The following is a 13,245-nucleotide window of genomic DNA, read 5'->3' as shown; positions in this document are numbered from 1 at the left end:
GGTGCGTCTCGCTTCTCCAACTCTCTGGCCCCATAACGCCACGGGCCGGCCTTGGGCAAGCCATCAGCCATCAGCCTTGGTTGTCTCAGGCGGGTGATCACCAACACCACCACCACCAATCCCAACTTCATCGACGCCTCCATCCTTCATTCGTCGCTCCCGCAACTGCACCACACCCTTCTTTCAACGACTCTTGGGCCTCGTTGGGTCTCCCTGCCCCCTGATTATTATTCTCTCGTGTTGCTCACTGCCGCGGACATGGCATTCCAGGGAGAATCTTAGATGGTTCCAACATTGAGGCTTGCCGGCATACATTACTTCCGCAGCCTTGGAACGAGCTATTGGTTGCCGCACCGTACAGGTGAGCATCGGTCTGCCGAGTGGCTTGGCTGCCGTCCCCAGATTTCACAGCCCTTTACCATGTGGCGGTCCTGTCGAACGTGCGACCCGCCCCTCTCCACCAAGCTGGGTTTCCCATGCGATGTCTTTGATCCTTCTTCCACTTCTCTCCAGCTTGAGTCACCGCCAACCACGGTGATGGCCAAACCTGGGCAACTTGGCAGGCTTTCATGATCCGGATTAAGCGCTCGGCAAGTATTGCGCTAAGGAGCGCGACACCCACTCTCATGAACCACCCGCCCTCGTGCGCGCCTCGATCGCCCTCGTGCGCGCCTCGATCGCCCTGAGCACCACTCAATCGACATGGCTCAAGACTAGCCACCACACCATCACGCCTGGCGAGATCGACTTATTCCTTGACCCCGACTACAGAGTAGCATCTCTGAGCAATCTCATGATCCCTGCCCCACATCATCCGACCGGAAACCTGGCGGAGTCATCAGTCTTGTACCACACCATCCATCGCTACGGCTTCGATACCCTTGCCCCGTTGACATGTCTCCGCGACAGGGCCAAGCTGGTGGTGGGTTTGTCTCAGCAAGGAGACAACATCCGGCGAGAAAACTCCGGTGAGTAATGACATATTGAACCTTGACGAAGCAGGGTTCTCGGGGTCCAGCACCGCACCGCTTCTTGCAGAGACCCTTGCGACGATCTCTCAACGGCCGCCATGTCTTGCTCCCCGAAGACGACCCTTGTTCATCCTTTCGGCCGTGTCATCTCGCTGCCGGCAGAGTGCTAGGGGCCGACGCTGCCGAGATCGTTGCGACCCATGCTCTTGACGTCCATCTGAGCTTTAGCGTATGCGAAAACATCATGCGAGGATCCTTTGAAGAGCGACATCAGAATATCACGGCGACTATGACATAGCTCTTATGGCATCAAGACGTCTTGGTTACGATTACGAGCCTAGGCGTTCTATAGTGTCTCACGGGGTCCTCCAAGTCCATGACAAGACCAGTCAAGCACGCCTCCCTTGTTGGTCAGCTCCCTCACGGAGCCTCGTCTTGTTATAAGCTCTCGACAAAGGATTACAGAGCCCCAAACTCACGCCTCATGGTGAGTACACCCAATAGCACGCCGGATCTGGCTGGTGGATTACGGCGCAGGTGACATCTTAGTGGGTGTGTGTCTTGGGCCAAGTTTCAGGCTCGCGAGGCAAGCTGTAGCCTTGACGGGCGTAACGGCCTCGTATCACGGTGTGGGAGAGTTGGCGAATAGGGGCGAGGGACGGGCCGGCAAGGTGAGTTGAACGAGAGTCCGACAGAGGCGGGACGCGTGACGAGCCGCGTCTTTGAGTGGGGGATGCCTTTGTCGGAGGAGACTCTACTATGCTACTGTCCAGACCCTGGTGAGTGACATTTGAGTATGCTGCATTCACGTTGAAGAAGGTTGCCAGTCGCGTCTTTGGCAGCTGCGGGCTGGCATTCCCGGGCCAGTAGCACATGGGTGTAAGTGAAGATGACGACATGTGGCGTACTGAATATTCTAGGCTGGGATTCGAAACACAATGGCGGTCTGGTCCCTTTCCGCATTCTCAAGATGAGCCTCGTGGTGACGCCCGCGTCTGTGGGAGGAGCGAAAGCGAAACACGGTTTACAAGCCATGAAGGGCAAAGCCATCATGATTACGAATGCAATCCTAATGCCCCGGCAAGATGCCAGTGGAGTCTCGCAGTGGGAGGGTTGTGGCAGAGTCGATGGCCGACATTCAACGCAACCGCTCTCACACCTCAGGTCACAAGAGATGATGGAAAAGAGGGGATTCCGCGAGGGGACTCCGCGGCAGGAAATGATTCCAATCCTACCTCTGTTTGGAGTCTTGGCTCGGAAAAGGCGGGATGTTGAGCACGCAAAGGACAGGACGTGGCCAGTGGTACTCGTCGACTTCATGGACAACCATAACTTTCCGGTTTCTTTGTTCTATGGGTGGCGACCAAGACTCAGGTTCACCATGCTTGTGATATGATTGTTGATGTTGAGGGTGTCCTGGAGGGCGAGACGAGTCAGGTCGTTGACGTTGTCGTGGGGTTCCGTGTAAGGGAATCGGTGAGGAGTCGCTGTCCTCTGCATGCGCGATGCTCGAGTCGTGAACATTCCTGTCAAGTGATGGGTTCGTTCTTGGAAAGATCTGTAGGCTCATGATCCTATGCTGCCGACTCTCAAAGGAGTCGTCGTTAGTTGGGGACGTGGTCGAACATGCTGGATGTTAGGAGATGGTTCGTCGGTCTGTAGAGTGACTTGGGAGATGAGGATATCAACCAAGATTAGAAAGTGAAAATATTCACATTGCTCTCCGTATCAAGAATTAGACATGCCATGATGAAGCTTCTGGGGAGCCCTGTCGTTATACTTGTCGTCAACCCGCATCATCCGGACATTGCCCGCGGGCTGCATCTCGACGGCTCTCGTATTAGGAAATCCCAGAAATGAGTCATTCTGGCTCATCCTGAATCAGTGTGATTTGTCACCCCACTTTGCGCCAAGACTCATTTCTCACTGGCCAACACAGTGTGTCTTGGTTCGTGATGCACTGGGAAGTTTGGAGAGGAGGGTATCACAGTCTATCAGAATGAATCATTATGGCTCAGAACATGTCGACATGAGCATTGCATTCGGGCATATATATGCGAGTTTTGGTGATGAGGGGTATGGCGGAATGGAAGAAGGAAGGATGATGCCATAGAAGAGGTGGTGGAATGGCAGTGTATAAGTGTAGACTGAGCGACTGATGGTGATAGCTTCAGTAGACAGAATCAAGAGATTCATGCATGATACAGCCATATTGAAGGAAGTGTAAGTCATCAAGCTCCTTATATGTTTATCCCCCGTGTCCATGAAGGGAGAAACGGAACACGACGACATCAACCCATGAGTCGCATGAGCCGAAAACAGGAAGAGAACGACATCGTCCGAAGACACACTGCAACACATATTTGTTGATCACAATTGGTCAAGCTTTACTTGCAGAAAACTATTTCATGTTTGAACTACATAAGGAAAAATGGTTGTTTGCTAATCCGCAATTGTATGCCCTCCAGTAACCTCAACGCCGGAGCCGACAGATGAAACCACCGATAGTACTAAATTCGCTGTGACTTTTTTTATTCTTCAAAGGGAGGTTTATCGAAACCATTTCCTCGAGATTCGACTGACGTAGACTTTGTTTTCCAAAACTGATTTGTTACTTCTTGCTCAACATCTCCCGTAAAGTATCTATCTCGGCCTCGCGGCGTGCTAGTTGTAGACGCATGTCGTCCCTCTCGCTTGTCATAGCGGCTAAGGCCGCCTCGAGCTCTGAGATGCGATCGAGGCGCTTTTGACGGTATTTGCGAGCCGCGAGGGTGTTGCGCTGACGCTTGAGGGCCACGGTAGCGGATTCGTCCTCGGGTGAGGACTTGCGCTTGTGGGAGGATGAAGAGCCGGAAGATGAGGAAGCGGCTGGGGAGGGGTGTAGAGAAAAGGTGGATGTTCCTGGGATGGAGGGGGATTTGTTGTTGCTGGTTGTCGTTGGGGGAGCGAGAGGTGGTGATGATGTTGGTTGTTGTTGTTGCTGGAGAGTGTTGGTGATGTTGATGAGAGGTGGCTCTTGCGAGAGGAAATCCTCTCCAATGCCAAGATCCTGACCAACACCAGCAGCGTTCATATCGGGCAAGACAGCACCGTCAAGAACACCAACAGAAGTATCCAAGTTCCAATCCAAGCTCTGGTAGATGGCGTCGGTGTCCAAGTTTGCAAAGTCGTAGTTGTCGTATTGTTCGGGGAGCAAGTCCAGAAGTCCTCCGCTGGGCTCGAAGCAGAAGTCGCTGGTACTATGGCAATCCGTCGGCGTCCCATTGCTGAGGCTGCCAGAATGGCATGCCGTTGCGGACGCAGCAGGCGGACGATGCGCACGCTGCTGCCATTGGTTCAAGTTAAGGGGGCGGCGGCCTCCCCTACGTTTGCAGAGAGGCCGGTTAGGGCTTGAGGAGAAAAGAAGGGGGAAGGACGACGACTTTTGATCGGTCCGGAAAAAGGTTGTGGAGGAGAGAGGAGAGGAGGATTGGAGGGATGAGGTTGATGGTTTTATAGGGAGATGGGATAGATTGCACAGTGTGGTGATACGTTACAGTGCGGCACAGTGAGAGGCGCTAAGAGTGTAGAAGGTATGCATGGCGTGAGCAGAGAGGCACGGGGTCTCCGGGTCGGTCAGCGATGCCCGCTAATCTCTGCGGCGCGGCTATCTCCTTGCTTGCGCGGGACTGCCAGAGCGTACTCATCATCACTATTAGAGCACTATCTAAGGCTCTGTAAAAATAATATAAGGATTGGTTAATCTCATCTTCATTTTGGTGAGTATAGGAAGAGACTCATCATAATTGGTCTATATCCCTGCTCAGTACCCAATGGAAATCCCCGCGCAAGCAAGGAGTTACACGGGCGATGCAGACCGTGAGTCAGGGCGCTGGGTGAAGCTATTCTCAGCCATGATCGACGTTTTGCGATAAGAGGCGCAGCAGGAATTGAGTCGACGCTAGGTTAAGCGCGACGTTGTGTTGGTGAGTCTGGCGGTGGCTTTGCAACTCAATTCGCTCGGTTACGGGACACAGATTACCAATGTCAAATATTGTTCTCTGGTTGGAGATGTGATGTTGATTGTTGATGGGGTGCTGGGTAGTTCCCTCGGGGCGGTTTAAAATTGCAGTAAAGCTGCCTGCACCTCGGATGCATCCCCCTCCAAGCCCAGCGACGACCAAGGACACGATGGCGTTTCATTGGATACAATGGACGGGCTGGAAGCAACACCCCGCAACTGCAAAGTTCATCAACGGGGCAGCTGTCGGCGGTCTACTGTACGTAAAACTAAGTGAAGAGCCAATCTCATCAAGGTAGTCCGGTGGTGTTGATGTCGTGGTTTCGCTCAAAGCTGACAAAAACCTTGGCCAGGACGGATTAACATTGCAGTGAAAGTAGAATGGAGTACGACAAGCCGGACAACCGGTCTCATTGGATACAAAATACAATGGACTAGAAGCAACCCATGCAACTGCAAAACTCCATCAGCGGGTTGGCAGCGAAGAGATCAGAGGCCAATCTCTCAGATGGAATCCAGCGTGGTTGATGTGTCGTGGTTTCGCTCAAGGCTGGCATAAACCTTCGTCGGGGTGGGTTAAAGTTGCAGTGAAGTCTCGGCCGCTAGTCTCTCGCCGGAGCTAGACAGGGGGGAAACCAACATAAGAGCTCGTCAGTACCGTCACCGCCAAAACCGCAAAGAAGATACCTAGGGGCAGATAGGATGTGAAGAGATTCCAGCAGGGATCATGTCACGGTTTCTCTTAAGGCTGGCACCAACCTTAGCCACGTACCTCACCCCAGTATTATTACCATACCAGAGAAGGCAATGTGGCGAATATGAGGTTATCTTTTGTGTATACCCTCATTTTGCACAGTACTTCTCGTTTGGACGAGACCATGTGTGGACCGAAGTATCTCAGGAATCAACAGATGTAGACTAATTGGCTTGACTCTGGTATGAGGGCCGAGTTGGAGGTCTATGCCGACTTCTGTGCGGGAAGGCCCGATGGCAGTGCACGCTGCCTGATTGACACAACCTAGGCATGGACTGAAAGAGCTCCACGTAAGTTAAAATCGCAGTGCAAAAATGTATGAATGAAGACGATCATTGCGAGGGAAGTTATCTCGGTGTGGGTTAAAATTGCGGTGCAAGAATGCGAGGCCCAGCATCTTTGCATTGCCCACCCACTCCCGTGGCACCAGTGGTGTGGAACGGTGGAAGTGAACAAACTCCAACCAGGGCGTTGATATACACTTGTGATATGGACGCAATGTGATAACTTGCAGCTGAGAGGCCTTGGTGTGGGATAAAGCAAAAGTTCCAATGCCAATATCCAAGATTATCTGCCTCGTTGGAGACTGGATGTTGGCCACCACATGCTGCTAGCAGTAGGCAGAGATGGCTGGCTGACTGCTCAGAGTTGGTTAAGAATGCAGCGGAATCGTTCCTACAGCCCGTGACTGCACAAATAATGCTCTACAGGTTGGGTACAGTGGAAGCACCCTCAGCTGAGGGAGCTCAGCGTGGGTTAAAATTGCAGTGAAACCGAGTGATGCATGCCATCGACCGAAACGCCTCAAAATCGCCCCTCAAAATCCCCTCAAAATATGCGGGAGTGTGGGTGGCCTCAAATAGGCCCTGATTGAGATGGTCAATTTGGAAGCTTCAAGGGAAGTTGCCAGCAACAAAATAGGATCTAGCGGACTGTTCAGAGCAACTCCAACCTGGGTGGTTCAAATCGCGACAGCCGGGTGTTAATACCATAGCGCAAGGGAAACACTTGGACCGCAAACCCCCAGGAATGAAGGCTGTTGGCCGACGAAAGAGCAGGTGTTGGGTTTGCAGTGGCCTCGGAACGGCATTCATCTTACGGAGCCCCATTTGGTATGTTGATTGTAAGGATTATGAGGACTAGTTTTGACAACCTGTGAAGAGAAGGCTCGGCGCGCCCTATGCCACGCATTGGCCACCAAACTGTGTACCTATTGAACATTTGAAGTAATAGAGCTGCCTTGATAGCACGAACACAGCGAAGCTACGGCGTCAATAGATGACATGAATTAATTGCATGCCGGGAATAAGCGCCGAAAGATGAACCCCTGCTGCTCTTATGGCGCGCCCTTGAGTTGACCCTGCTCATCCATCAGTGAGCTCCGCAAGTCAGACGATACGATATCTCGTGCTTCAAATATATAAAGAGAGATCGCAACTCATCTCATGGTGAGGTCTCCAGTCTTGCAAGCCGCAAAAGACTACCCTAGACTTTGCCGATTCTCAACATCAAATCACCAACCTCCAATTCCCCAATTGGAGACCGTGACCTTGACTGCCCATCAAGTGCTCTCCACTAGGGGCGGGTTAAAATCGCAGTGCACGTTTTTTCGACATCAGGGGCCAATCAACGAAGCGACCACAGACTCGCACAAAATGGCCAACCTCCAATTCCGCATCGCAGCACCAGATGATGCCCCACAGCTCCAGCAGCTGATTCAAGCCGCGTTCCGTGCTGAAGACAGCAGAAAGGATTGGGTCGGTGATGCAGAGCTCGCAGCAAATTTTTGTATCGGCGTCGATGAGATACTCCCCAAGATTACGTCTCCCGACAGCGAGATGATCATGGCCTTTGACGACAACGGCGCGCTTGCAGGAACAGTTGGCGTATTTCGCCGCAGCGACGATTTGGCAAGGCTCTTCTACCTCGCCGTGGACCAAACTCTTCACCGAGGCGGAATTGGACGACAGGTTCTCGAGTATGCTGAGGGGCATTGTCAGAGGACATGGGGCGTCAAGAAGTTGGGGCTCAATGCGCTCACGTTGCGCAAGGAGCTTATTGCGTGGTACATGAGGCGTGGGTATGTCCCGACGGGTGAAATTACACCGTTTCCTGTGGACAAGCTTAATGGGAGGGCGTTGCCTGAGGGGTTGGGGTTTGTTGAGATGGAGAAGGAAGCAAAGTTGGAGGCATAGAATAGACGGTCAACTGCAGGGTTGGAGTATTAACGAGAGGATGACGGAGGAGTTGGCATTCAATTCGCATGCAATCTAGAGAGGATGTTATACTGGGCGGAACAATCTGCTCACTATCATTCGGCTATGTCGCTTTTACACCCTATTGAAGCTATCGTCAACCCAGTGTACCACAATGCCGCGCTGTCACAGGTCGGTGTTGATGCCTGCCACCGCATTGACTGCTCATGAGAGGCACTTGTACCGCAAAAGGCAAGCACTTGTAATGCCGAAAGAAGCCGTAACAAGCAACAGCTCAGGCAAATAACACATGACAAATAAATTCCGTACAAAGGCAGCAAACGACATGGACGAGCCTGTCAGCTGTGTCGGGATGAAAGCCTCAAACACAAGGACAAGCCCTACCCGTTGCTTGCGCCATGAGAAACGGTGAGTCAGCTGAGTGATGTACGACCTGTGGACAGTAACACACATCAAGGCTATTCACCTCTGAACGTCGTGTACTTTGTGGAACATGAGGCTATGTTGAGTTACACTCGACTTCAGTGTTAGGCTCAACCCATTCGAAACCACTTTTGATCGTCGAAACAGCCTCGCTGACTTTACGCGTCGTCGGTGTGGTGAAACATTCTAAACCTGCAGCCCCAACATTGATGCGCTGGCACTGGACGAACCACAACGACTTCCTTTCACCGCTCACGAACCATGAGAGTCGATCAAAGAGGTATTTACACTCTAAAGATAGAAGCAGATCAGAGGAGAAAACGCGTGGCTATCGAGGCTCTGCCTTAGAAGCTTTCTTGGCCTGCAGCTCTTGAAACCGCGTGTCAAAATGCTTGATTAATCCCGCGTGGGTGATTCTCGTGCATGGACTGGCTGGGGAATGGGTTTGGCTCAACTTGGCAAGTCCTCACGCGAGCAGCCTCAAAGTCACTGTCACACAGAAAAAGAGAGGGGAGCTAAAAACAAGCATAACCCAACCTTGTCTTGGGCTGGGGGAGGAGAGGTTGCGCGGCCTTTGGGCGATCTCCAATTGTTTCTGGTGTCCGTTTCTTGGCGCTGGAAAAAGGATCAAAAGTGCCACAGACACTTACGTATGCTTGATTGGAGTCTTGGCAGTGACAATCTGCTTTCCCTTGTTTCGGCCCTCGGAATCATCGCTATTCATGCTTGTTTGACGGGCCCGGTATGTCACCCGGTAAGGCAGCAAGCTGAGCATTACGGGCCGTAATCTCTCATCCCCATGGGCCTAACCCTTGATCCCTGAGGGTTTGACGTCAAAACAAGTCAAGATTTTCCCTGCATGGAAACGCAGGAAACCTTCTGTGGAGAAGAAACTAAAAGCTCGTCCAGAGAAACGCCTGCATATCACCATCATGACGCTTGCCAAGACAGACTCCGCCTCCGCAGGCCCCGCGAGATGAAAAGCCAGGCCACGATTACGAAACTGCCGTGGCTTGGGGGAAGAAGGATCGTTGTGCCAAGAAGTTCAATTTGTGTACAGCAGCTGCCGTGGCTTCGGCTGTTGGGATCGTCGGCTGCGAGGATCCCGTCTCGGGCCAAGACGAGACAAGGCAGGGAAGCTGTTGAGATTGCATTGCATTACAAGCCGAGAGTCAAAGGATATTGGCTTGGCTTTGACCGAGTATAAATAATCTGGGTCCCCTGAGATTCTGTTCACATCATCATCACCATCGTCTCCAATAACAAGCTCTACACAGCAACTCTTACAACAACACCACCACCACCACATCAACACCACTACTACAACCGCCATCATGTACACCAACATCGCTCTCGCCCTTGCTCCTCTCCTCTACCTCGCCCGCGCCGACGTCAGCCTCGACCGGGACGACATCCCCAGGGCCTGTGATGCCATCTGCGACCCTATCGTCGAGCTGACCCGCAAGTGCGACACCGACCTCCGCGGCGACCGGGACCGCGAGGAGGACCGCCTCGAGGCCCAGTGCGTCTGCACAAACGACTCTTTTGATGTCGGCCGCATCGCTGCTCTCTGCGCGGACTGCATTCGCCAGAACTGGCGGGATAATGATGATGACGATGACGATGATGACCAGCGTGATCACATGGAGGGTTAGTTTGTTACTCTTTACTGCTGAGATATTGCTAACAGTTCATCAGACATTGACGATATCCTCTACACCTGCGGCTTCTCCTCCACCAGTTACGTAGCCTCGTCTGCCTCTGCCATCGTCGCCAGCATCACCGTCGAGGCCACCCGCCCCACAGACGCCAACCAGCTCACCACCACCATCGTCGGCGGCACCGCAGCCCGCGGAACCGACAGCGCTGCGACAGCCACTCGCAACAGCAACGACAACACCGACGACAACAGCGCTTCTGCTACCAACGACTCTTCCAGCCCGGATGAGACTAACGCTGCTGCCGGTCTTGCGCCTTATGGTGTTGGTGCTGCTGTTGTCGGAGCTGCCCTGATGCTTGCTTAGGTGGTGATGGGTTAATTTGAGGGAGAGAAACATGGGGGTGTTGTCTTTTCGCGTAATGACTGTCGTTATAGATGTATGTTTTGGATGAGTTACGATGTAACCTGCTAGACTGTATTCTGGAGAGTTTGACTCTTGAGTAATGAATGCAATGAATTATTACATTGTCCAATTGAAACGTTGATGAATCGACTGGGTTGTACAAAATAACCGCCGACGACAAACGTGTAGAATCTCTTGCGAGGTGTACCATACCTCGCAACAGACAATGGGGCCATTTATACAGTTCAACGGACGATATATGAGAATATATCTACAAATGAAGAATTGGAGGAATGCCCAGAAGACTCGAGTTGACGTATCTAATCTTGGCATCTCTCCGCGACTTCCGAATACAACGTCCTCCTGCTTCTTATCACTATTTCCAGATTCGCTTACAAGGATTCTCAACATCAACAGCATCCTTCTGACTCCGCTTTGGTAAATAATCTTGCAAAGGTCTCAACCTGGGTATATTCCGCGACCAAAGACGTCAGCATCGCTTAGACACGTTATTCCTTGTTCCTCTCTGACAATCCTTCCCTTTCCATGGGTCATGATGAATTGGGCTTCTGTGGTTGGTCAATCGCCCGCTCTTAGGGCTGACGGGCGCCGTCCAGTTTAACCGCCAAGGGGGAGGGGAGAGACGCCAATGCTGATTGCGGTGTATATAAGCATGTCTGAGCTCCTCTCATTGTTTGTCGTCGTCTTGTTGTTTCTGCTGCTGCAGAGACGATTGTTCACCATGGATGTTCTCAACAAGCTGACGGCGTATGCCGTGCAGAGACCTGTCTTTGTCTCTGCTTGGACACTAACGGTAGCTCTGGTACTTAATGTCATATACAAGGGATATCGACAGCGTCGTTTTTACCGAAACTTGGTGAGTTTATCCCAATCTCACCCTAGAGACAAGCTGACATCTGGACAGCCAGGACCCCCTCACAGCTGGCTCTTCGGCCATCTCAAGGTCATGGGCGAAATCTCAGCTCTCATGCCGCCAAATTGTCACCCTCAGATGTACTTTACGGAAATGGCACGTCGGTATAACCTCGACGGCATTTTTTACGTCGACCTCTGGCCCGTCGGCCCTGGGAGCTGTCTCGTCACCGACCCAGATCTTCTCGACCAGATCACCGTCCGCAAGATTCTTCCTCACCACCCCATGGCTGAGGATTTCTTGTCTGCCATGATTGGGAGGGGGAGTATTGGCGGTGCGAATGGGGCGTTGTGGAAGAGGTTGCATAGTGCTATGAATCCGGCTTTTTCGTGGACGCATATTCGACACTTGACGGGTCTTTTTGTCGATGAGTGTGTTCAGTTTCGGAAGAATCTGGATAAGCTTGCTGCAACGGGCGAGGTGTTTTCCATGGAGCATCTATCGGCAAGGCTCATCTTTGATGTCATTGCTCGAATCGTCTTCAACTTTCCTCTCCACGCGCAAACGACAGGAAGCCAAGATCTCGAAGATCTACGCGAACTCATCCTCCTCGTCGAAGGACAATCAGACATTACCATCGCTTATAACCCCGTTGAGCAGATTAAACGATGGTGGAGGAGGAGACAGGTGCTCGGACGACTGCATCCGTCTATTCTTGGCAAGATCCACGAAAGGTTTGAGATGCTGGTTAATGAAAAGATTGTTCCTTCGCGGAAGGATCCGAATAGTATTTTGGATCTTATGTTGAGGGAGCATGTGGATCAGGAGGGGATGACGAAGGAGACTGCTAAGCTTTCTAAGGCTGATGTTGATTTGCTACTGACCAAGTGAGTATCACGAACAGATTGGGTGTGACTGTGCTAACGTTGGAATAGCATCAAGGCGTTGCTTGTTGGAGGCCATGGAACGACAACTGATACCCTATGCGTAAGTAATACCCTCTTGCTACTCTCACCATCTCACATTATATAGTACATGTACATGCTACTCTCCAAATCCCCCCACGTTGTAGAAAAGATGCTCCAAGAACACATCGAGCAACTCGGCCCCGACACCGAAGTATCCACCCAAACCATGGTCGAAACACCCGAGCTCCTCCAGAAACTCCCCTACACCGACGCCGTCATCAAAGAAACGCTTCGAATGTTCCCCGTGGGCTATGGCGTTCGTGAAGGTCCTCCCGGGGCAAAAGTTACATACAAGGGTCGTGATCTCCCTGTTGACCATGGCGTTGCTGTTTCGACACAGGGTCATGACGTGCATTACAACACTCGCTTCTTCCCAGACCCGACGGTATTCAGGCCGGAACGGTGGCTTGGACCCGAAGAGATTCCTCGATCGTACTTTAGGACATTCGGTCGCGGTCCTCGGGCGTGTCTGGGTCAGAACCTGGCAGCCAACGAGCTCAAGGTCATCCTCGTCATGACTGTTCGGGATTACTCGTTTGAGTGTGCTGGATTGAAGCCTAATGATACGCCCAAGACGACATATACGGATTTGGATACGGTTTATGGGGATATTGTGTTTCAGGAGTTGGGGTTGGAGGCGAAGCCTAGGGGTGGTATGATGATGACTGTTAAGAAGCGGACATGAATGTACGTGCAGAAAGGAGAGTCGGTAGGAAGCCGTATCTCGAGGACGGCTTGCCGTTTGGTGTAGATTCATGATAGGCCTGGATATTTAACCAGTTAGCTTGACTATTCGGCATGGCATTAATGCTGCTCAAGAGTCAAGCAAGATCAGCGACCACGAATGGCTCAATTCTCTCTAGTTAAATGTCCCAAAGCCTACATCAATCCAGCAAATTAAGAACCCCAAAGTTGGAGGACTCCGTTGCCTAGATCTCACTTGAGTGGTAGTTGCAGTTGTCTATATTACTCGTCG

General features: G+C 51.9%; 4 protein-coding genes across 4 annotated transcripts; 3 read left to right on the top strand and 1 right to left on the bottom strand.

The window, feature by feature from the left end:
* Window positions 1–3,582: 3,582 nt before the first annotated feature.
* Window positions 3,583–4,303, bottom strand: NCS54_00488800 (BZIP domain-containing protein; the record flags this gene model as incomplete). Its single annotated transcript, XM_053150410.1, has 2 exons — window positions 3,583–4,237; window positions 4,293–4,303. 2 exons carry the CDS (start codon window positions 4,301–4,303, stop codon window positions 3,583–3,585), a joined length of 666 nt encoding a protein of 221 aa, XP_053006385.1.
* Window positions 4,304–7,380: 3,077 nt separating this feature from the next.
* Window positions 7,381–7,920, top strand: NCS54_00488700 (N-acetyltransferase domain-containing protein; the record flags this gene model as incomplete). Its single annotated transcript, XM_053150409.1, has 1 exon — window positions 7,381–7,920. The coding sequence occupies one exon, from the start codon at window positions 7,381–7,383 to the stop codon at window positions 7,918–7,920; it is 540 nt and encodes a 179-aa protein (XP_053006384.1).
* A 1,778-nt stretch (window positions 7,921–9,698) lies between these two features.
* NCS54_00488600 (Hypothetical protein) lies at window positions 9,699–10,388 on the top strand (the record flags this gene model as incomplete). Its single annotated transcript, XM_053150408.1, has 2 exons — window positions 9,699–10,014; window positions 10,063–10,388. The coding sequence occupies 2 exons, from the start codon at window positions 9,699–9,701 to the stop codon at window positions 10,386–10,388; spliced, it is 642 nt and encodes a 213-aa protein (XP_053006383.1).
* Window positions 10,389–11,076: 688 nt separating this feature from the next.
* NCS54_00488500 (Hypothetical protein) lies at window positions 11,077–12,954 on the top strand (the record flags this gene model as incomplete). Its single annotated transcript, XM_053150407.1, has 4 exons — window positions 11,077–11,304; window positions 11,353–12,188; window positions 12,237–12,288; window positions 12,334–12,954. 4 exons carry the CDS (start codon window positions 11,077–11,079, stop codon window positions 12,952–12,954), a joined length of 1,737 nt encoding a protein of 578 aa, XP_053006382.1.
* Between the last annotated feature and the right edge of the window lie 291 nt (window positions 12,955–13,245).

The sequence above is a fragment of the Fusarium falciforme genome, chromosome 4 (genome assembly GCF_026873545.1).
Source record: "Fusarium falciforme chromosome 4, complete sequence".
Classification (NCBI taxonomy): domain Eukaryota; kingdom Fungi; phylum Ascomycota; class Sordariomycetes; order Hypocreales; family Nectriaceae; genus Fusarium; species Fusarium falciforme.
The sequence above is the reverse complement of the archived record's forward strand: the minus strand, read 5'-3'. Positions and strand labels throughout refer to the sequence as shown.